The sequence below is a fragment of the Miniopterus natalensis genome, chromosome 17 (assembly GCF_054644295.1).
Source record: "Miniopterus natalensis isolate mMinNat1 chromosome 17, mMinNat1.hap1, whole genome shotgun sequence".
Lineage (NCBI taxonomy): Eukaryota > Metazoa > Chordata > Mammalia > Chiroptera > Miniopteridae > Miniopterus > Miniopterus natalensis.
This window is the reverse complement of record NC_142097.1, coordinates 38814584-38837249: the sequence shown is the minus strand read 5'-3', so window position 1 is coordinate 38837249 and position 22666 is coordinate 38814584. Positions and strand designations below refer to the sequence as shown.

General features: G+C 42.1%; 1 protein-coding gene across 2 annotated transcripts; it reads right to left on the bottom strand.

The window, feature by feature from the left end:
- Nucleotides 1-3365: 3365 nt before the first annotated feature.
- PRKAR1A (protein kinase cAMP-dependent type I regulatory subunit alpha) lies at nt 3366-21120 on the bottom strand. 2 transcript variants are annotated; one of them, XM_016201477.2, is made up of 11 exons: nt 21047-21120; nt 17603-17791; nt 12463-12633; nt 11576-11667; nt 11311-11372; nt 10419-10465; nt 9559-9717; nt 8313-8373; nt 7123-7244; nt 6078-6159; nt 3366-5822 (listed from the first exon to the last, which is right to left on the bottom strand). In XM_016201477.2, the coding sequence occupies exons 2-11, from the start codon at nt 17777-17779 to the stop codon at nt 5650-5652; spliced, it is 1146 nt and encodes a 381-aa protein (XP_016056963.1). In that variant the 5' UTR covers nt 17780-17791; nt 21047-21120; the 3' UTR covers nt 3366-5649. The 2 variants fall into 2 exon arrangements, with proteins under 2 accessions (XP_016056963.1, XP_016056962.1); XM_016201476.2 differs by lacking the exon at nt 21047-21120 and adding an exon at nt 20638-20743.
- Between the last annotated feature and the right edge of the window lie 1546 nt (nt 21121-22666).

Below are 22666 nucleotides of genomic sequence, written 5' to 3'. Positions count from 1 at the left end.
AAATGTTATTACAAGACATAAAAGTAACAGGGATTTGCTCAGAATATCAGAAAAGGGATGTTTCTCTCTGAAGACTATTTAACTATCAATTGAAATAACATCAAGTATGTCAAAATTAGCTTCCAACAGGAGGAATTTTAATGAAGGGCAACAAGGTTGGTCTTGAAGGTGGGACAGCACAGGCATGGGCCCAGCAGGTTCATGAGCCTGGACTGAGGCAAAAGAAAGCCAGGGCCTAGCACAGCTCACCAGCCACAATCTTTCCCAAGATCCAGGAATCGCCCCCACCTGCCCCCAAGAGCAGTAGGGCCATCTGAAGAGGTCTCTGTAGCACACTAGGTGCCCCACTCCTCAGCTGCTTTCTCAAAAAGGCCTAAACCTAAGCCTCCCTCAAAAGGGAGTATATCGGGGATTGCCTGTCTCCTCTCTCTTCTCCCTCCTGACGCTGACGTCTGAAGCTCCTGTAACAGGAGGCCATCTCATTCCTAACTCACAACTGAAAACACAAATGACAGGCCAGGATTCATACTACAGAGTGATTAGTCAGTCAGCAAGTAAACACTCCTGATTGTATGGGATCAGCTCCCAAAGGCCAGAAGAGTGCAGACAGTCCAAGTGTGAGTGGGTAGGAAAACGCTGTCACTAAAGAGGGTACAAGGTCAAGACTAGAGAAGTGACCCGACTTCTGCAATATGTCCAGAGACAGTCCCGATGAGACAAGTAACGAGAGAATTCCTGACCCACCCTGATGCCCCACAGCACACTGCCCCTAAACTGTGTCTCCATCACCATACGCTGCACTCTCACCAGGTGTGAGAATGAACACAGGTTTCCCATCCTCCCGAACAGACAGGATCCCCTATTTCCACAGAAGGAAAGTGATGCTGAGACTAACGAAAATCACACACCTCGATTTAAATCACTCCGAAGTGTTCTTTCCACTGCAATACAGAAACCAATAGAATCTTGCCCAATATATGAAGTTACATTTCTTTACCTCAAAGAAAAAAAAAGAAAAAAACTCATTTACTAGAGGAACCTTAATGCAGAGACTTCAACAGCCCAGGGCTTCCTTCATGAACTGTTCGCCTACTTCAGGTTAATAATTCCCTTAGGAGGAGGAACCGGGTAACTGCACACAGAAGGGAGAGAAATATTCAGGCAAAGATGTTCAAATAATCACACAGCGGTCTGGGGCTCCAATCGCAGCGCCTCAGAAAGGTTAAGCTGCAGTTCCATCTCAAGAGAGCCTTCCCTAGAATGCACTGGGTTTCCAATGCCTGTGACACCAACTCGGGCGTACTTTACAAATGGAGACAGAACTGAACGACCATAAGGTATAGAGTACCTAGATACCTAATGATCCCCTTACCTTAAACATCCCATTAGGTTTTCACTAACAACAAAATTAAGCCTCTATCACTTGTCAAAAATAGCAGAAAACAAGACTCTCTTCTTAGAATTATCAAGTTCTTCTAACATGTTCGTTTTAGACCATTGTTCAACTTCTCAGGACATAAAAAACCCGTGAGCCTCTGGTTACATTTCTGTCGCCCAATCAATACATAATCTTGTTTCACGTGTGTTAATGAATCAACAGTATATACTAAGGTTTCTTTAACACAACTTGTGTGTCTCACGCCTGAAAGAAGCTTGTTTAAAACATTTAACTTTCATCCCTCTTGCCCTTAGAAACGCTGGCCAGCACTTCAGCCCTACACTTGGGGGCCATTTTAAACAGTGAAATCACCAACAGAAAGCACAAAAATGCAAAAAAAGTGGAACTAAACAGACCAGGAAAAGGATGTCTGATCACAGTATGAACGCCAAACGAAAGGCGGAGAGTCGCCTTGCTCAACTGGAGCTGGGCTCGTGCATGCTGGGAGACTCACTCTTTGCCACTTATGTCTGGAAATGACTGTGAAGGGCTGCGAGTTCTGATTCTGGGGTTACAAATAAATCTCAGCAAATAGGCAAATACGGTATCTGTGAATGAGAACTGTAACTTTGAGATTAACAAAGATTAACAAAAAAGCTCTCCATCTAGTGGTGACTTTTAAAATCACAAAGCTACACAATCTAAATTGACAGAACTTTCACAAAATGAAAATCTTGTACTCATTAGTAGCTGTGGTAGTGACAATGGAATAGAGTCACAGCTCTGAACTTATGCCGGTAAGCAAATTCTAACTTGATAGGTCCACAACAATACTGATTTCTACGTACAAGTTCTGTAGGGTAAGAAGAGAGACCAATGATTCCCCCTTTTAAACCTTCCTACTGACAGCCTTTACTGGTAACTGTTATGATAGCTACCTTCGGGGATGTACTAAATGGTGACCTAGCCACTGCCCCTCAAGATTGTTTTACAAAGAGGGTTCAGCTATTAATTTGTGGTTGGAGATACAGCAGCTTTAGGAAAACTGACATCATGCTACTTCAATTTTAAAATGTTATTTAAGTCATTAAAAAACAAAAAACAGTTCTATATGAGCCAGTGTTTTAGAGAATTAAACTATAAGCAGTACAACCTAGGAACATTTTTTTTTAATGTTTTTATTGATTTTAGAGAGAGGGAGAGGAACATCAATGTGAGAGGGAAACATCAACCAGCTGCCTCCTGCAGACTCCCTAGTGAGGATGGAGCCTGCAACCCTGGCATGCGCCTTGACGGGGAATCAAACCAGTGACCTTTTGGTGCACGAGAGGACGCTCAACCAACCAAGCCATACCGGCAAGGGCAACCTAGGAACATTTTTAGTTGTATTCTGTTGTAACTCTAAAGGTTCCACTCCAGTGAGTTGAGGGAAGGGATTACTGAGTCTGGACAAGACGTTACAAAGCAGTGCAAATTAAAGGGTGATCTAGAATACATTATCTCCAACTCACTGGATGTAAGGAAATTAACCGATAATGAGTACAACTTAATTATCTCACTCCTGAGACAGAAGACTTTAGACATGCAAAATATATAAACATACCTCAATATCTAAGTTGCTGTTAAATTTAAACCAGAGAGTATGCTGGTCCAGAAATAATGTTTTTTTCTCTGGGAAAATTCCAAAGCCAGAGAACCAGCCCTCAATAAACAGGAAATCTCTAGCTTCTGATTTAATCTTTTCCTTCCACTACTCTGTGAGCGGATCTGCTGTATCTCAATTACCCTGTAAGAAAAGTTTTCAGATTCATTCTCTGACAAGCTGACTTGGAAACCATTGAAAACAAACATATGACTCTTTCCAAACACTAATCCCATAATTCACTTTCGATTTTCACTCTTGCCCACCAGACTGGGAGATTCCAGGGGGAGGGGAGGGAGAAGAGAACAGAAGGACAAAGGGAAGAAAAACTGATTCACTTAAGAATTTAAATTATTTAATCTGTTTTTATTACTTGACCTACCGTTAAGACAATCCATAACAAAAAGAATAGAGTATATTAGCACACACAGTATCAGACTAGTAACCAGGAAACAATACAAAATGGTCCTTTGGCCATCTATACTTTCTAGAGCAACAACAGATCTGAGAGATTCACTTACCAAGCCCAGAAATGACGACTTCTAAAGTCCTGATTATCAGCTAAGACAAGTTACGCCAATCATGATATCTCACGTATACTCAGACTGCACAAAGATAAAGCTTTAAATGTGATAATTTTTAAATTTAGACTTAAAAGTTTCTTAGATTAAAAACTACAAAAGGGAGTAAACAGCAAGCCAAATGATTTAAGAGAAAAACTCATTTAGGAAGCATTATATGTATCTAAATATACATGAACGTGATTATATACATATATGAAACTGTAATTTATGGCATTCTAAATAATTCACTGAAGTACAGTTTTGGCATTTAAACAAAGATCAAATCAAGCTTTACGCTAATAACATAATTTTTATTTTTAATTTTTTAAATATAAAAAGGTAGCTAAACACAACATATAGATCAGAAAACCCTCATTTAATATAGATTATTTTGAAACATAAAAAATTTGTTAACAAGGTGGCTTTCTATCTCACACTAAAATGTAAATAAAACCTCTTTCCCAGATTTATACTCCAAACTTAGTAACAACCTAAAAACTGTTGAAATCTCTGAAAAAAATCTACCACAACCAATTTAAATGGCCTGGGAAAGGACAGGAGAGGGGATTAGTACCCAGAGCCAGTCGCATACAAATAGAAAAATGCTTGCAGTCACTCCCAGAGAGAACCCTGCGTTACATACAAATCAAAATGAAAAAAGTGCCTACATTATGGAACTGTGAGATTTTGTTTAAAAAAAATAACATAATAAAAATAAACTGTTGGGTTTCATTGGTGCACTGTGGAATAATGGAACACACAAGGTTGATAAGGCTGGAAAATACTGAAAGACAGTTAAGACTCAAAACACAAGCTGACTTTAAAAATCAACATCTGCAAGAGAAGTGCTAGATAGAAAGCAGAACTTTTCAGCAGGATGGCCTTTTAGACCAATTTGAAACACAGACATATCCTACCCCACCCCCAACCCACAGTAAATTCTAGTTGATGTAAAAAGGAGGGAAGGGCAAACCAAAGTAAAAAACTTCTTCCCAAATCTCCCGCCCCAATGAATTTAGTGGGGCAATGTTCCTAACAATGAACTCTGTTCACCTGGCCTTTCTCCCTTTAGCAACATCACCCCCATGCTTGTTATGACATTTGCTCCATACATTCGGTCTATTCCCAGCAAATCCAGTCTCCTGGCATCAGTGTTAATGAGCACAGGAGATTATCCTGGAGTCAACGGAGAAATGTGCACTAACCAAGAGCTCTAAGTTAGTAACCAAGAGTGTAGACCTCCAATAATTCTTCTCAATTCAGCATCTGATGATCAATATTTGGCACTAGCTGGATAAATAAGGGTCTATTCAGACATTGAGAGATGAGGCAGATGGAGTTAAATCATAATCAATGTGTAAGCCTATAACTTAGTCTCAAACTCTACAGGTAGGTCTAGGTGGCCACACCTATTTCAGAACTGGAGAGGAAACAGTAACAAGATATAACCAATACCAGGCAAATTAGCCTGACAAAACTTCGGGTTAAAAAGAGAAGAAAAAAATGTAACAGATCATATCCATCTGATAATTAGCAAAAATGGGCATTTTCCCACCCTTAATCTACTTTAAACACAGGCAAATATCTTTCTAAGATTTTTCTACATCCATTTTTCCTAATCCTTAGAGCTTAATGAGAAATCATTTATTCTATAAAGAAATATAGCACATATGGCCACAATCTAAAATATGCTTATGATAACTGGAAAATTATGTTACTTAAAAAAAAACCTTGCACTGTTACATCATCACTCTATGGTAATTCACTTGGTGCAAGGATCTGCCCTCACCAAAAAGCAAGGCACAGACTGCCCAGGTGGGAACTAACACTGCACAAAGAGAAGCAGTAACAGCACGGTCTCCGAAGAACTCTCTATTTATTTAACTGTGTGAGAGCATTCAGTTAATGCTCCAAATGAAAAACGGTGCAATAAAGCAACTTTAATATAAACAGACAAGAAGCTGCGATGCCAGTGGCCACGTGGTGCTGCGAGTAGGGAAAAGAAAGCAGTGTGCGAGAGTGAGGCATGACTGGGGGGGAGAAAAGGGAGGCACAGGAGGCAGATTTCAGACAGACAGCGACACGAAACTGTTGTACTGCTGGATGTTTCGTTTGAGGATATCTGAGCACGGGCCAAGAACACGTTCAAATCTAGGTCGGTCCAGCTTGACGCACTTCAAAGGGCCCCGAGCCACCACTGTGGCCGCACGGGGACGATTCATCAGGAGTGCTATTTCACCTGGAGGAGGGAGAGAGAGGAGTAAGAGAAGGCTGACTTCTACAGGAAGCATTTTCTTAGAAGTGCACTTCTGAGAAAGCAAAAACAAATATGTATTTCTCTTAATAACTCAGTACAGGCCACATCACATCTGTACTTAAAGACTGCAATTAAAAAATAAAATTCAGGAGAAGAAAAGAGAAAATATGAGACTACAGTACTGCACTTAAAGGTGATTAAAAAAACTACATATTTATTTTGAGGAAATCTACATACCAAAATAATCCGAAGGCCCCAATCTTCCCACTTCAACAAACTCTTCATTTTCTGACCTGCGTTGGAGCACAGCAGCTGACCCCTATGATAAAATCACCAAAAAGCACAACAAACATTTTCAAATGCAGGTGACACTTTAACTTACTATTTAATTTTAGCTCCTGGGGTGGGGGGATTCCACGGTTATTGCAAAACCTGTGTTCATATGACAAAAGCTGACAGAAGACAGTAACTACATGAGCTTACTTCCTACTTACCCAGCAGCCCCTGCTAGGGGGCCCTTGTCATCAAGCTAAGGTACTTGGGTAACTTGGAGGGTTGACACAGGTTAGCAAACTAGAGGAGGCAGGAAGGGGTGATCCAAGCTTACTATCTGTTTTTATAGGTAAACTTCATAGGAACCACACAACTCATTAACAGTGTCTATACTGCTTTTGCTCTATAATAGAGTTAAGTCTTCACAACAGAAACTCTAGGGCTCACAAAGCCTGAGTTACTGACCATCTTGCCCTTTACAGAAAGAGTCCCTAGGTCCCTCCACCCCACCCCCAGGTTAAAAAAAACAATTAGCATCTACAGAGCCACTTTCGTAGAAAATCTTCTTTTGGATCTACTTGTCAGTCAAGAGTACCTGCTATATGCATTTCCATGGGTTGTGAAGATATAAAACACAGTAGCTTTTAGAATGTAAACCCTTGCCTTTGATCCTTGGTTGCCAATTAGCCCAAACACATGATTTTAACAAAGATGGTGCAGAATCATTATAGTTTGTTATGCTAAATAGTTTTTTGGCTTACATAAGGAAGATTAACTTCAGTAGTTCAGAATCTGGATACTACTTCATGAAGAGCCCTTCCGGAATTCTGACTCAAATGCATTTAAAATGTAGGGGTCTGTCAGAAAGCCAAACACCAGCTTTTCAAAGTGAAAGGCAATTTTTAAATAAAACTGTCAGTCTCTATATCTAAGGGTGTGCATGAGAATTGCGCCTTTTTTCTCTCTTATAGTGCACAACTTCTTAAAGTATCAATGCAGAGCCTTTTACCTCCAGAATGATGAAGAACTCATCCCCTGGTTCTCCTTGCACCACAATCTTCTGCCCATCTTCAAACTGGACTGGTTCCAATGCATCAGCTACTGTGAGACGTTCCCACTTGTCCAAAGATTCTGAAAAGCAAGAATCAAAAGAATTTCTCCACATTATTTGGTACTGCTAAAAATTTCAGAACAGAAAGTATAAAGAGAATCAACCATACAGCCATGCCCACTCAACACTCCAACAGTGTCTCAGATTAAGCATGGCGCCTGTCTTCAATTATCTCTAGTATCGGCAAGACCTCCCATTACTCACAGAAAACCCTCAGATCCTTACTTCAGCAGCCCCAGCAGCCAGGTTAATTTAGACCAACTGCACCCAATGGTAAAGGAATCAAAAAAGTAATCATTATGTATTCCTAAAGACTGCCATCAATGCAAATCAAACGTGCGATTACAGAACACAAAAGTAATAGTGTCACCATCCTTATTATTCCAGAGGTTCACAGAAATATTATCTATTTAAATCCTCTGCTGAATTAATTTATTAAATCAACAAGAACTAGAAAATAGTTTGGCTTTCGAATAAAAGTTAACACCCAAGACATTAAGCAAATGTAACCGTTTCAGAGAAAGGAGAAATGGGGGGCATCAATTCACCTAACAGAACAATGGCAGACGAAATCCTACCTTTTCCCTCTCAATGAAGAGCAGGTTCTAACAGTACATACACATATCTCCAAAGTGTCAACAAAACTTCTAGCATTTTTCAGAGAAAGCAAATGACACCTAATCTTTCTTCAGAGGAAATGCATTCTTGGAAATACTTCCCTTAACTAATCAACTCGCGATGGAGCAACAGAGACAGGAGTCACATCGTCAATAGTCAGAATGTAAATGTGCAGAGTCAGGACACTTTTAGCCTTTTCATCTCTCCAGGAGAAATAAGTAGCACAGAATCCCAGAAAGCTTTTCCCAGGCCCAATCTTTCTAACGGAGAGGTCTGTCATATCCTAGCCAATTAAGCACGCTTTAAGGTTAATTCTTAGTCAAACTTGACCCTCTGTACCCGTGTGTTTTACATTACTATTAGGAAAAACTGAGCTGATAACTAGAGTAGTTTTTATGAAATACAATAGATCCTACTCAAGTACTGTTAACACTTCAACTTAATTCTCCATGCAATCTTCCAAAACTCACCAAGAATAGACACTTTACTAAGGAACTCCTCGTACATCTTCCGCTTTCTCAGAGTGCTTCCCTATAAAAAGAGTAACAAACGTCATGTCAAAAAAATGTGTGATTATCAAATAATGCTATGAAATAATAACTACTAAGTTTCAAGTAAATTAAGAGAGAGAGAGAAATCAGAGCTTGCTGCTGCTGCTTGATGCATGATTATTTTTCTTCATGTCGAAGATCGTAAGGCCCTGTTTAGCTCAATAAAAACCTCTCAGCTACTTGCTCCTAAAAAAACACCAAGTACATGGCCAAAGGTAGTTCCTCACACCACCAATTAGTGAAATGCCAAAAAAGCAAATAATCAGCTCTTCAAAAAAAAAAACAAAAAACCCCAAGAAATAATATCTGTGACTATAGCTAAAAACATTTCCAGTTCAGGATCCTTCCTCATAACCCCAATCCTCCACAGAATAAAACTGCTACCACTTACAGCCCACCCTCCCCACCCCCCAAAAAGGGCCATAGCCCCATACTTAACCAAGTTGTCTTATCTGCAAAGTTTGCTGATTCTATCTACAAGGAAAAAAGAGGCACAGTCCCCTCTAATAAACATGCCTTACACAATAAATTGCCATGGCGATTTATATACTTATATTGATATACATACACACATACCCATGCCCCAAATACAGAAAATGTTCAAAGTACATGTAACTGCACAAATCTAGAAAACCATTCAAGATGACTAATGAAACATTCAAAGCTACTCTAAATTTGTCACAGAGTTCTCAAAAAGTCTGCCTATGTCAGTAGAATGTTCCGATGGTTTTATTATTTTCTTTATTCCTACAGTGAGAGGGAATATGACATCTGCATTACCAATAACCGACTTTCAGTTTAAGGAAGCTGATTACTTGTGAATGGCCTTAAGTAACTATGCATTTAGAAGCAGCACCTATCGGACTATCTGTGACGTGTCAAGATTAGGTAAGTGAAGATGTGCCTATCAGCAAATGGACAGAGTCCCAAACACGAGCGACCATTCCATATACACATTTGTTTCCACGTTATTCCTGGCCAAATGTTTGTTCTAAAAGATAACTGTCTCAAATGGTACAATGAATGATGCGAAATTGGGCTTAATGCAAAGCATTCAATCATTAAAAGTAACATTCTCATTTTAAAATTTGGTGATATTATTCAATTTAAACATTAGTTACATAGACGGGCAGTCTACATCACGCTACAAAACCCATGGTCTTACCATAAGGATTCTTCTATAGCTGTCTCGGTCAATTCCCCACAATTTCACATTTGTCTTAGCTTTGACAGTGGCTGCTCGAGGTGTCCCATAAATCAAAGCAAGTTCGCCAAAGCTCCCTCCTTCCCCAACACTGGTTGCCCATTCATTGTTGACATAGACCTAAAATGCAAATCACAAAGAATTGTACACAAACACCTAAGTATTAAAAACCCGTAAACCTTTTCCAGGGGAAAGAATTCTGAACTTTGTTTTAAATAGAATATACTGTTTTCAGTACACAGCAAAGTACTTGACTTCTGACGAGTTAAGTAAGTTCAGCATGTCTGATTTACCTTTTACCTGGTTTAATCACGGTAAGAAAAAGGCACTCTGTGCTGATGATCAGGGCAGGAAGGTGAACTAAGCATTAATAAACCCACATGCATTTGTAGAGCACTGTACTGAGCACTTTGCTTATTTAATAAGCAGTTTACTTGCACAAGGCACTGAATTTCCTAATAATCCTATGAGAACAATGCCATGAGCATCCCCATTTCTTTTGTAAACAAAACTTACAGAATCAAGGAAGTTGTACCAAGTCTCATAACTAATGACTGGGTCTAAGGGTCTCCCTTACACTCGTCTTACTCCATAGCACACACGCACGACTTAACCATTACTCCAGCAAAAGTTCTGAATTACTTGCCTACCTAAAGGAAAAGACCTTTAAAAAATTCTGTCACTAAAATATATGGCAAAGGTATTGATGGAATTTGACATGCAAGAGCTGTAACAGCCTTTGAGAAACTCTCAGAAGCAATAAATATCAATACATTGACTTTTAAGATTATCAACATATTTTTGTTCTTATTAAATCTTACATCCATCTCTCCTTGATCAATCACATAGAAGTTATCCCCTTCATCACCTAAAGGAAAGTAAAAGAGATAGAAACATTTTACAAATTAAAGAAACTATCAAATTAATGTAAAATAATAAACTTATTTACAGTATTACTATAAGAGAAGGGAGCATGTTATAAATTAACGCCATCTTTCAGGGGGCAAAAAGTCCAGCAATATATTTTAAAAATCATAAAATTGATCAAATTTTCAGTCATCTCATTAAGAAAAAATACCTCTGAAAAGTAATTTAAAAAACAAACATATATGTGTACAAAAATAATGACTGCCTATCATCTATAACAGCAAAACAAGAACCAACCCAACTAGTAAGTAACAAAATATCAGACTGTCACAAATGGAAAAATACATGGATTGTAAAGACCTATGAAAAATCAAGAGTACATAAGAAAGGCAAAAGGAGAGGAAGGACCCAAAAGATTAGATCCACGTGAGGACATGTGAGCTAAAAGATACATATCACAAGAAGATATAAAACCTCATAAACAGATAAGCTACACAATGAAGAAAATAGTTTTGCTTATTTCCTACTTTATAAGTGGTTAGTAATAATATAAAAGATAATATGATTCTGAAATCCCATACATTCAAAATAAAAATGCAGGAATTTCCTTTAACAGTTACTATAAACAAAATTGTGTCAGATGGTAGGGAAATAGTAGTCCTTTCGAGAAAATGTGTCTTTTAGTTCATCCAATTCTAATTTTCTAAAGAAACAAAAATTCAGTAGTACAACGTAAGTAAACTGGTGGGCTGAAAGAGGAAAATAAACTTCGATATTTTAAAATTCCTACAGCCTCGGCTCCTCCCCCAAAATAATACTGCATGCCACAAAAGCAGCAGCCCTTACCTTGCTGAATAACGGTCTCTCCAGCAATAAAGGAAAGTGGAAACATGGCATCAAAAATATCACTGCAAGGGACAGAAGACCTCGTGTTACGTTTCACACACCTCTTCTGTGGATTTCAAACATTAACCTTAAGATTCAAGCTCCTAGATTTTCAGCAGGGATTATCATCAGTTGAGTAATGAATGTTAACATGTGCAACAATGATGAGGCTGGTTTGGGACCACAGCTGTACAGGAAAGCAGGGTAACAAAGAACCTACACCTACCTTCTCTCGTTATCATCAAGATGTGAAAACAGCACATTCTTTTCAATGGCCTTGGCTAAAGCAGCCATTGTCTTGTAATCTTTCGGTATAACCTAGAAAAGAATAGGTGGAATGATGATTGCGTAAACCAAAAACATTTCATGCTTGCAACCTGCATATCAAGTAAATGACAAGCTGCATCGCGGTATTTAAACAAGACTGCTCTAAGTATTTTCAACATAACATACACATACTACCTTTAGTCCACAAAGTACTCAACAAATATTGACTAGTTAATCCCCTTGTCTACAACCAGACCTGTATTTAAAGGCTGGTATTTGGTTCCCAGTCAACAGCTAAAGAAACAAACCAAAAAACACCTTGACCAAGGTCATTATTCTAGGCAAACTAGACATTTTATGATTGTCATTTTTTAAGCTGTGATTGTGTACTCTTAGTTCCACAAGCCTCTTGCCAGGACGATTCTCCTCCCCCTTTAAGCCACTAGTATAACCTGAAACGGCAGGTGGGTTCTCAGGAAGATCCAATTAGGATGAAACTAGTAAAATAAAAGGTCAGAGGCCACAGCATGAATGACAGGATGTCAAAAACCTGACACCATGACTCAAGAGAAGTAAACGAGTACTGCTTCCATCTACTGTGATCATCGTCATGGAAAAGAAAACTCCCCAAACGCATTATTCCGTTTTACAATCACTCCTGCGGTCTTCTCTGATGGCGTGTTGCCACGGGAGTCTGCCCCCGCACCCCAGAAGTACACGGGATGGAACACAATCTATCCTGTTGGTGTTTCACTGTTCCAAACTCTGCGTGCCTTCATCCAAGGAACCACCACCACCATGCGGGTCTCGAAAACACCACCCCAAGTATTTAGACACCAAAGCTACCTTTCTGACATAGGATGCAGCGTCTTCCTCAGTGTAGACCTCGGCGCTGATGGCGCCCCGGCGCCTGCGGCCTTTCACCGCTGGGTTGGGTGGAGGAGGGGAGACTTCGTCCTCGCGTGAGTCCCCACGAGTGCTCGCTTTCTGCGGGTTCTGCATCTGCCTGGCCTCCTCCTGGAAAAGTGTGCACTTATAAATGAGACCTTTCAGGATGTAAAGCTGGTACGCGCACATTGCAGCAAGTCGTTTCAAACCCCTTCCTCTATCACCAGTGTAAAAGTTAAGGGGAAAAGCAATTCCAAATGCAAAAAAATGGAATGGAGTTTGAAAAGAATGTTCTGAAAGACTCTTTCTCAGGTGACAATAGGTGCTGTACTTACTAATGGGCAAAAGCCATTAGTACAAGGACACAGAACATGCAGGTAAAAACTAGATATGTATCATAGCAACACACTGACAACAAGGACTTGTAACACACACACCAGCAATAAACTGCAAAACAAAATCCTGGGGACTAGGTTTTTAGTATGCTGTGCAGACAGCATGAGACGCCCCTTCCCCCAAAGAAGAACATGCTCAGGCAAAGCAAAGTGACCCAAGAGTGTCCAGATGACTGGGTTACTTCACTCAGTCAACAAGCATCTCTAGGTCTGCATGCCAAGGCTACGTTAAGCAAGGGAAACAGAAAGCAACAGAGGAGAGTCTTGAGCCCATGGAATTCAGTTTTAGCCAGAGTCTCAGAGAAAAACAAATGATGAAATTATGTGACAGTAACCAAAAATGGAAATTAGATCAAATCCAACAATGCTTCTCCCGGCAGAGCTACAAGCATTCGTCACTATTATCAGTGTTTACACTTGAAGTTAAATTTTAAAAAGTTTCCCTGCTTTTAAAGACACCTTGTCAAACTAATTCATATAAAAACTGAGATGAACTATTTTAACACTCTTATCGAGAGCCTTAAAAAGAAATTCCTCAGGTCTGCAGCAAAGCATGTTTATTGTGCCTGATACAAACGAAGACTGTTGACACACGTTACCCACCACTTCCTCACCTGCCTCATTCTACATTCCTTCCCTAAGCCACCTTTCACATTCAGAATGAAGTTGCCGCATTTACTGATGATTTCAGAAACCTTTTTGGTAAAAATAAAATTAAGGAGGTGCCTACTTTTTTTCTCTTTCATGGTACTCAGCCCTGATTTTGGCATCAAGACAAATAAAAGAGCTACATACACGCAGCAAAAAATGTCCAGGACAATAAGCATCAAGGTATTAACAGCATTCATTTCTACTGGCAGAGTCATGCCTGATTTTTACACTTTTCTTTTGTGGAAGGACAGGGTTTGCTTTATTTTTCTCATTTCTCTGGATTTTCTAATTTTCAGTTAAGAAAATATACAATAGGAAAAACCTGTAACAAAGATAGATTTAATATACTTACATATCTGATTACAAATGCTTTACTTCTTGACCAAATAAGTCATTCTATTTCTAGTTTATTCTAAGATATGTATATATGTGAAATAACATATATACAAAATTATTCACTATATCAGTTTTTAGTATGAACACTGGAAACAACCAAAATGGTCGTTAACAGAAGGATTTTAAATAAATTATAGTGTATCTATACAATGAGATGCCACATGTGTCTGAAAAGAATAAGCAGCACTTTTATATGTGAATTTGTCTACAACGCCCACATGCCTATGGAACAGTGGTTGCACTCAAGGAAGACAACAGAGAGAAGACTTTTTACTGTTATGCCCTTCTGTATCTGCGGAATTTTGAACCATATGCAAATATGTAACCAATTTTTTAAAAATACATTTTTAGAAAACTCACTTCATTTTCATTCTGGTAAGGTTTTCTGATTCCATATTAACACTCAACTATAAAACTCAAGTCTCCCCAAAGTCTAAAGTTTAAGAGTATATATGAAAACAAATTCCACCCCCTAAATTTGTCATCAGAATTTCACAAAAATTTCACTAATTTCACAAATAACATTTCGTTTGGAACTATTCCATCTAACTGAATGTTTGAGATAACTCTGAAGCACCACACGCATTGACTTTGACAGCGCTGCACAGGCTCTCATCTTGAACAGCAGTCGGACATACCCTGATCTCGATGACTCGGGGCCATTATCAGGATCGATTTCCAATTATCCTTGTTCTTGTTGTGGTCGTTCTGTCAGTCTTCTTTCTGCTTCACTTCTTTCATATATTAAAACCGCGCCCGCTCCAGGCTATGTACTGGTTAACAGCATTACGTTCTACTGATTTATGTTCAGATTCTGTCCGGACCACTTAATGTTTTCACAGTTATTTGTTCCCTCCCTTCCCTTCCCATCCATTCTCCCCTATAGGTGAAGTTGCCTCCCCAGTGACTTGGGACTTAACCTTATGACTTGCTTTGACCATGGACAGTAAGTGGACATGCCATACCATGTCTGCGTGTATGGTCTGGCTCTATGCCCGAGTTTCTGTCCCCTCTCTGCCTTGACAGCAGCATGCTCTAACAGGGGCTGCTCCTTCCACTCAGCCCCAGAATATCACATGTGGAGTCAAGAAGACAAGGTGTGCTGAGCTCAGAAGAGCTGCCTATGACTGAGAAATAAGAAAGGTCTTTTGTATAAGCCACTGAAAGTTGAGGGTTATATGTTGCTGCAACAAAAACTATTACACTGTATAATCATAACCAAGTTACTTAATCACTCTTCGTTTTACCTGCTACCTCTATAAAATGGTGACAATCACCTCACACATCTGAAAAGAGTATGTATGTACATAAAGTGCTTCACATAGTACTTGGCACATAGCAGACACACAATGTTCATAGCTAATTAAAATTCCTCTAATCTGTCAGACACGCATGGTTCAAATATATGCATAAAAGGGAACTTAAATTCCAGACGACGGTCTAAGGTAAAATGCAGAAGCTTTCAATGGACCATCTGTGAGAGCTTTTGGTGCACTGAGTAGTTGAGGATACCAGAAACATGACCCCTGCTTAACACAAGGAAGGAGGTGACAAGAATGTGACTGTATTTTCAGGCATATAAACCTAACACTTAACGAATAGAACTGACCTGTTAAAAAGTTGAAAATCTACTTACTTGAAAGTCCTGGCTAAAGAAACGTATGCAAGTGAACAAAGACCCTTGCGTTATAGGGAAAGCTTGTTAAGTTGTGACTTTTCACTAAGAGTTAAAGAAACCAACCTGCAAAGAAACTAATTTTTAGATTTTTAAATCTAAAAATCCCACCTGCAAAGAAACTAATAATGATGCCTTGCCTTCCCCGATAGTGCTTAATCAGTGCTATAAGTACAGGCTTTGAAACTAGCACCATACATTCAACACTCCCTATAAAAAGACATGTAATATCTCACCAGCCTCATCCTCTTATCTGATGGTTTCTACTGATGTACAAAGAGAAGAGGAATCACCTTACAGTGACCCATTTCAGAATCAGATCTCCAGGAACCCACTTTATCGAGAAATAGAGACACCCATAGCAGCCTAGCTCTAAAGTATTTCACTGTTTGAGCAGCATAGCTTAAAAAAGAGAAAACCATGCCCTGGCCAGGGGCTCAGTTGGTTGGAGTGTCAACCTGTATGCCAAAAGGTTGTGGGTTTTGATCCCCGGTCAGGGCAAGTATGGGAGGCAACCAATTGATGTTTCTCTCACATTGATGTTTCCCTCTCTCTCTCAAAAAGGAAAATCAATAAAACATATCCTTGGGTGAGGATTTAAAAAAAAAAAGCCACACACACAAAAAAACAGACTTTCTACAACAATTCCAATTCATAGGAACTGGTTGTTACTCTTGTTATTTTTAATTATTCTAAATAATGGTACTAAACACCAATTTTAACAAACAGCTTTTCAAGAAAACAGCAGAAAATGCCTGATCATTGAGCCAAACGTTTTTTAAACCTTAGTATAAAGATTGTTTTACTAATAAATTATGCTGATTAAGAAACTGTCCAAATCACCCTTGCAGGTTTAGATCAGAGGTTGGAGCATCGGCCTTCGAACCTAGGGTCTTGGGTTCAATTCCCTGTCAAGGGCAAGTGCCTGTGTTGCAGGTTTGATCCCCTGCCCCTGGGCACGTGCGAGAGGCAACCAATCAACGTCTCTCTCTCATATCCATGTTTTTCTCTCTCTCTCCCCCCCCCCCACTCCCTTCTGCTCTAAAAAAACAAAACAAACAAAAAAAACTGTCCAAATCAATGGGATTTACTAGAAATATTCCCATTATACAATTAGGTAATGATCATGTACCTGAGATACACCCCTTAACTGGTTCATAAACATTATGAACCATACCAAAACTTCAATATGCAGAAAAAAAGCTATAAATTTATCTCACAAACTTACTTACAGAAGCAAATCAAACCAACTGCTCAAAACTCTCAGCAATCCAGGCTTCCTCATTCATAGTTCCTTGAGGGAACTGACTAAAGCATTGTCTCTGACGCAATATTATAATTTTGCTCAGAAAAACATATACATATGCTTTGGTCACACTGATCTACACTCAGTGGGGATGAAAAATGAAGAATAAAAACTGGTTTAAGTTTTTTTTAAGAGAAAATAAGTCCTGACCAGAATTGTAAATAAAGTACAATTCTGACGCCCATCAACCTTGATCTCTGCTCTACAGTCAGTTCATCTGAGATGTATTCTACAAAAAGTGGACTTCACTAATTTGGAAGTTCTGATATACCAGTCACAGGCTAGGCTCAAGTGTTTCATTACCTTGGTTTTAAAGGTGGGATAAGGCTTATTAAGGTTACTTGCTTTGCTGAGGGACAGAAAACCATTAACTGCTTTCAAGTATGTTAGAATTTCTCACTCCATACAAGTGTGTGCTACTTCTGATCACTTGTATCTAGTTGGTTATTTTACCAAGTAAACTTAGCTTACAGGTTTGTTTTCTGACAAAGCCTACTAATGGCAAAGTTAAAAATTACCAATGCCTTAACTGCATTTTCTTTTGAAATTGTATTTTAGACTTCTTATTTGGTCAGAATTCCATTTCTTCCAAAAGATACAAATTAGTGACAATCTACAGAATTACATTTAACAATTGTCAGGGTCTTCTCATCATCTCCCCACATTTATTTTTACCTTCTCCAGCCTCTCAAAGTATTCCCTGAGGAATTCCATGGGTCTCTCGGGTCGCGCAGTGCACAACTGCACAATGGAATCCTTCAGCAGGGCCTGAATGTTGTGCTTCTGCACGTAGAGCTCACATTCCCGGAGACTGCGCTCCTCCTCGGTGGCTGCAGAGCTGCCAGATGCCATGGTTCTTGTTTTCTACAAGAAAAACCACACATGTGCTTGTGTAAACTATGAAGAGCAAATGCCGATTTGGCCTTTGACTTAAATTAATTAGTACCGATTCACAAGGGTTTTGTGATTTTTTTCCTCCCAAAGTTGATTTTTTTCAAGAGAGAAGAGAGCTTGGAAATAGTAAGATAAGCAAAGAAGTAGCATTCTTCTAAAGAAGTGTTTCATTCAGTGTCCACTGCAGGATCTAGACTCTGCAGGCAGCAACAGTAAGAGGCAATAACCTTAGCTCAAGGGAGGAAGTATGAGCCACTATCCCCTGCAGAGGCTGGCTGATGAGGAGTCAGGCCCTAAGGGAATTTCATTCAGTACTCCCCTTGCAAAAAAAATTATAACGTGAGAAGTGTGTAAATGGTAAACAGGACAAAGAATTACAAGAGCACACAAGCGGGCTCTAAGTGAAAGCAAGGAAGCACAATGAAGAACGTCTGACGTTCCCTGTACAAAACTCCTATCTCAAGGGACTGTCCTAATGTCAGCCAGCAAACCACTGGGGCAAAGGATCTGATCAGCCAACTACTAGCGTAATCAAAAAATTTAAAGCACAAAAAGAACCCCAGATGAGTTTTTAAAGAAACCTTTTATTCCAGACTCTTACCAGATTCCAACCCTAAATGATAACACACTTAATCCACTGGTAAGAGATAAAAACCTTAATAGAAAAAAAAAAAAAAAAAATCTTACCAAGTAAACTATAAAAGATTTGGACAGGAAAATGTCAAAACATTTTCTTCATCTGGACAGAAAATATTAAAATAAGAAATTTTAAACTTACATAAAGATTCAATAGATAAACTGCATTTAACGAATTTTAGAGGATTCAAAATATCTCAATGTGAAGTAAAATAGAGATGTAACAACAGGCAGCTAACCGTACCTTGGAATTAAAAGCTTAGTAACTTAACAACAGAGTCATAAACTGTTTTCCTTCTAACTCCTAATTACTGAACAATTAAGATTAAAAGATAAAAGCAAGGCCTGCTCGGCAACTAAATTCAACACTAATCAGACTTTTCCAAATATAATGCACACAAAACTACTGAGATGAAACTGTACATGTAAATGCAGAAAGAAATACCAGAATAAAGAATTAAAGGGCTATACTATTACTTATGTCATACAGGCAACTTTCATAAGGATCAATAAAGAGCATATTAATTAAGAGACCATGAAAACGTACACAGCTCTCTGATAACATACATTAAAGGCCACAGATGCTGTTACTTCAGAAATAAACAGTTAAAAAAAAAAAGAAAGATAATTTACTTGAGGATGGATTTATACCAGACTCTTCTTCAGGTCAATCATATGAACTGAGAATACCCTTCAGCAGAATTTTATGCATTTCTAATAATACTGACGGCCACCAAGAACAATGATAAACCAGATCTTTTATGCTTCAAAACATTCAGACATTTTTTTTAGGAATATCAATACATGTATTCAAGTTGACCAGAGAAATCATACAAAGATTAATGAGAACTGGGTCTAAGGGATGAAACTGCTTTTTGTTCGAAACAAAGTAATGTATTCAAATGACCAAAAAAAAGTACCCTGGTAATAAGGCGGCACATTAACAAACAAAAATGCCCGGAGATGATGTAGTCACAGGTGAGCGCCCCTGAATCTCCAAATTTCATGGCTTTAATATTTTTAACGGAATATATTTAGACCGACTCTGTACCTGTACTTAGTCTAAAGAGCCCAACAATTTAGCTTCTCCCTCCAAAAATTGTTTCAATACTTTAAAATGTTCACCTGCTTTGTCTCTACACTCAGGTTCCTCCGTTTGGAAATTCAGTTTCAAGAGGATCACACGCTAGGAAACACTGGAGACACTCTGAGGGGCTCTCGCTGACTCGGGCTGCGCCCCCCCAGGCCAGCCGGGAACCCTCCCCCGGAGTCGCCGGGAGAGTCAGCAGCCCTCCCTCCCCGGAAAAGACCAGCCCTTTGGGAACCTCTCAAGACGTTAAGCCTTTTGGCATCACACCTGCGCCGAGCCGCAGGGGTTAACAGGTACCGCGCATTTTCGAGAGGAAGGACGGGAGAGTGCCCTTCACTTCACTTAGGCCACAGTCATGGCCACAGAACGAAGAAGGGAGGCAGGTCCTTCATCCTGGTCTAGTCGGAAGGCCACCGTGGTGGCGGGGAGGCCTCGGGGGGGGGCGGGAGAGAAAAACAAACCTGGAAAGGGAGGGAGGTGAAACGGGACAAAAGGAAATTCAGGAGCCAGGCTAAAATCGTGGGGGGGGGGGGGGTAATCGGGGCAAGGAGGAAAAGCGGTTACTGGAGGAGACAGGAGAGAGGAAAACAAGAGCTGTCGGGTCTCAAAGATCGGCCAGAAACGCCGAGGAAAACCACGGCCGATGCCGGTAAAAACCGAGCTGTTGTCCTTCAGGAATCGAGGGAAGGCGAGCGGGGCGGCCACGGCGCGCGGGAGCGGAGGCGGCGGCCGCGGGGCGCGTAGGCCGCCGAGGGCCGGCGAAGGCCGCGAAGGGCCGGGGGCCTGAGCAACGCGGGGTGGGGGGAGCGCGCGGCCGGGGGATGGGGGCGGGGCGGCCGCGCAGCCCGGCACCGCAGCGCACGTCCCGGCGGCCTCGGGGCCTCGGAGGTGCAGAATCGGGGTCGCAGGCGCGGCCCGGGGCTTGAGGCCTGCGAGGAGGCGCCCGCCGGGGCCGGGGAGGGGCAGGGGGTGCGGCCGTCCCGCTGCAGGTCGCTCCCCGTGACGCCATCTTGGATCGGTCCAGCGCCCCAAAACGGGCGGCGGGGCGGCGAAGCTCGCCGCGCCGGGGCCCCTCGTCGAGCGCACTTACCTGGGGACGGGCGGAGGCGAGCGCGGGGCTGCGGCAGCGAGTCTGCGGCGGGCTGAACTCTCTCAGCGCTTCCCTCCCAGCCCGGATTCACTCTGCGATAGCGGCTCCGCGGCGGCCCCACCGGAAACGACCCAGCCGCAGCCAATCAGCGCTCGGTTGCTGACGTCAATGCGCCTCGCTCTGGCCAGAGCCGTCGCCGTGACAACCTTAAAGGCGCGGCGGCCCCACCTTCTCTGCGGCCGCTCCTAGAAAGACCTGCGCTCCTCAGCACCCCAGAATCTTGCTCCTTCGGCTCCTTTTCCATCTCACCTTCTCCGTCATCCGCAGCCCTTTGCTCACTCCCGCCTCCTCTCCTTTTCCCACTCTTTCTGGCCCGGCGCTTCCGCCCCGATCACCTGTCCCTCCTCACCTGCGCCTCTCCGGATGCTGCAGGTGCCCTTTCTTCCTCCTGCCGCCCGTCGCTCCCTCTCCGCGGGGCTCTCGGGAGCTCGCCTCCCCTCCTCCTCTCCTCTCTCCCACCCGCTCTCTCCGCCGCCTCCCCCGCCGCCTCGGCCTTTTCTCCCTGCCTCCAACCCCCGCCCCCGCCCCCACGTGGGGCGTCTCGGATGACAGGTGGGCGACTCCGCCCCGCGGCCCCTGCAGGGGGAGGACGCGGGGCCCCGGCGGGGAGAGTCGTGCCGGCTCCAAGCCCCGAGGAGGCGGCGGCCCCCGCACTTGGGAGGCAGCTGCCCCGCGGGCCGGGCGCGGGCGGGTGCCCGGGATGCACACGCCCCGGCCGCGCATCCTGCCCCCGCCGAGCGCGCCGCGCGCCTCCGGGCCCCGGCCGGCCGTCCGGTCCAGGAAACCTGAGCCCTACCGAGTGTCCGCCGTCCCCTCCGGGGGCGCTGTCGTCAGCGGAGGCCACACCGTCCCCACGGGCACAAGACCCCGGAGAGGGTTTTGCCAGGGTCCAGATTGGCCTGCGTGCTGCTGGAGCCCGAAGTGCGCCCCCAGCGTCGCGCCCAGCCCCGCGCGGTGAGAAGCACGCGAAACGCGCAAATTGGCACAAACGCTCGGCGGCCACACAAAAAATCCCAGCTGCTCGCAAACACTGCTCACGGAGGGTGACTGGGGGAGGAGGGGCGGTCTTGCTCCTTCAGCCATCTGTCTCCCATCGGAGGGTCTGCCCCTGGTGGAAGAGGAGGGGGGAGCAGGGGGGCGTTTTGTGTCAAGTCGCTGAACGAGTACAGAAGGCCCTTGAGTCTGGCTGGTCCCTGTCGTACTCGGACGGTGTGTGGCTGCAGGGCTGTATGTGTAAACACAACGGGTTTAAACTTAACACATACACTATCTCGCTAATAATTTTTATATTGATTCCAGGTGGAAATGGTAATATTTTGGAATCTTTTAGGTTCAATATGATTAAAATTAATTTCACCCTTTTTTTTTTTTTTGCTTTTCTAATGTAGCTATTAGAAAAATTTTAATTACATACGTGACTGGTATAATATTTCTGTTGGACAGCACTGATCTGGGAGGCCCACTGCTCCCCGAGCTCCATCAGGCTGTAATAAGAGTCCTGCTCATTGGGATATTTTATTTAGTTATAGTTGTCCCCTGCTTTCTGATAGAGGAAGCATAGGCCACATCAGATTTATGCCTACTGGGAGCGGGGCCTGTAGGAGGGAAGTTTCTCCTTCCACCACCCCTTGCCCCCCACATGTTGACCATTGGCTTTTTGCCAGGGATGGGTGGAATGGGGGGGATTAAAGACAGAACCTGAGTCATATAGGATTTCACCCTTGTCGGTACAAAGGACAGCTAATAAACTGAACCCTGAGCTGGCAAGCAGGAGAGGGAATTCGATAGCATTGAGCAGGCCCGGTCCTGTTCTAAGAAGAAAACAGTTCAGTGGGATAAATCTGAGTTTGGCTTCAGGCTCTGCCATCTCCGGTAATTGACTTAATCTCCATGAGCCTCAGTTTCCTCAATCATAAAAGGGTAAGCAGGGCTCTGTTAAAATTACCTAGTAAAGAAAATAATAGCAAAC

Bases quoted from the DNA above. Each gene is read 5' to 3' on its own strand.
- PRKAR1A (XM_016201477.2), bottom strand. From the start codon at position 17,779: ATGGCATCTGGCAGCTCTGCAGCCACCGAGGAGGAGCGCAGTCTCCGG. The intron at 11,373-11,575 runs GTAGGTGTAGGT...TGTCCCTTGCAG, and splicing joins CTTGATGATAACGAGAGAAG to TGATATTTTTGATGCCATGT. The intron at 5,823-6,077 runs GTATGTAGATTT...TCCCTCCTCCAG, and splicing joins GGGGCCTTCGGATTATTTTG to GTGAAATAGCACTCCTGATG.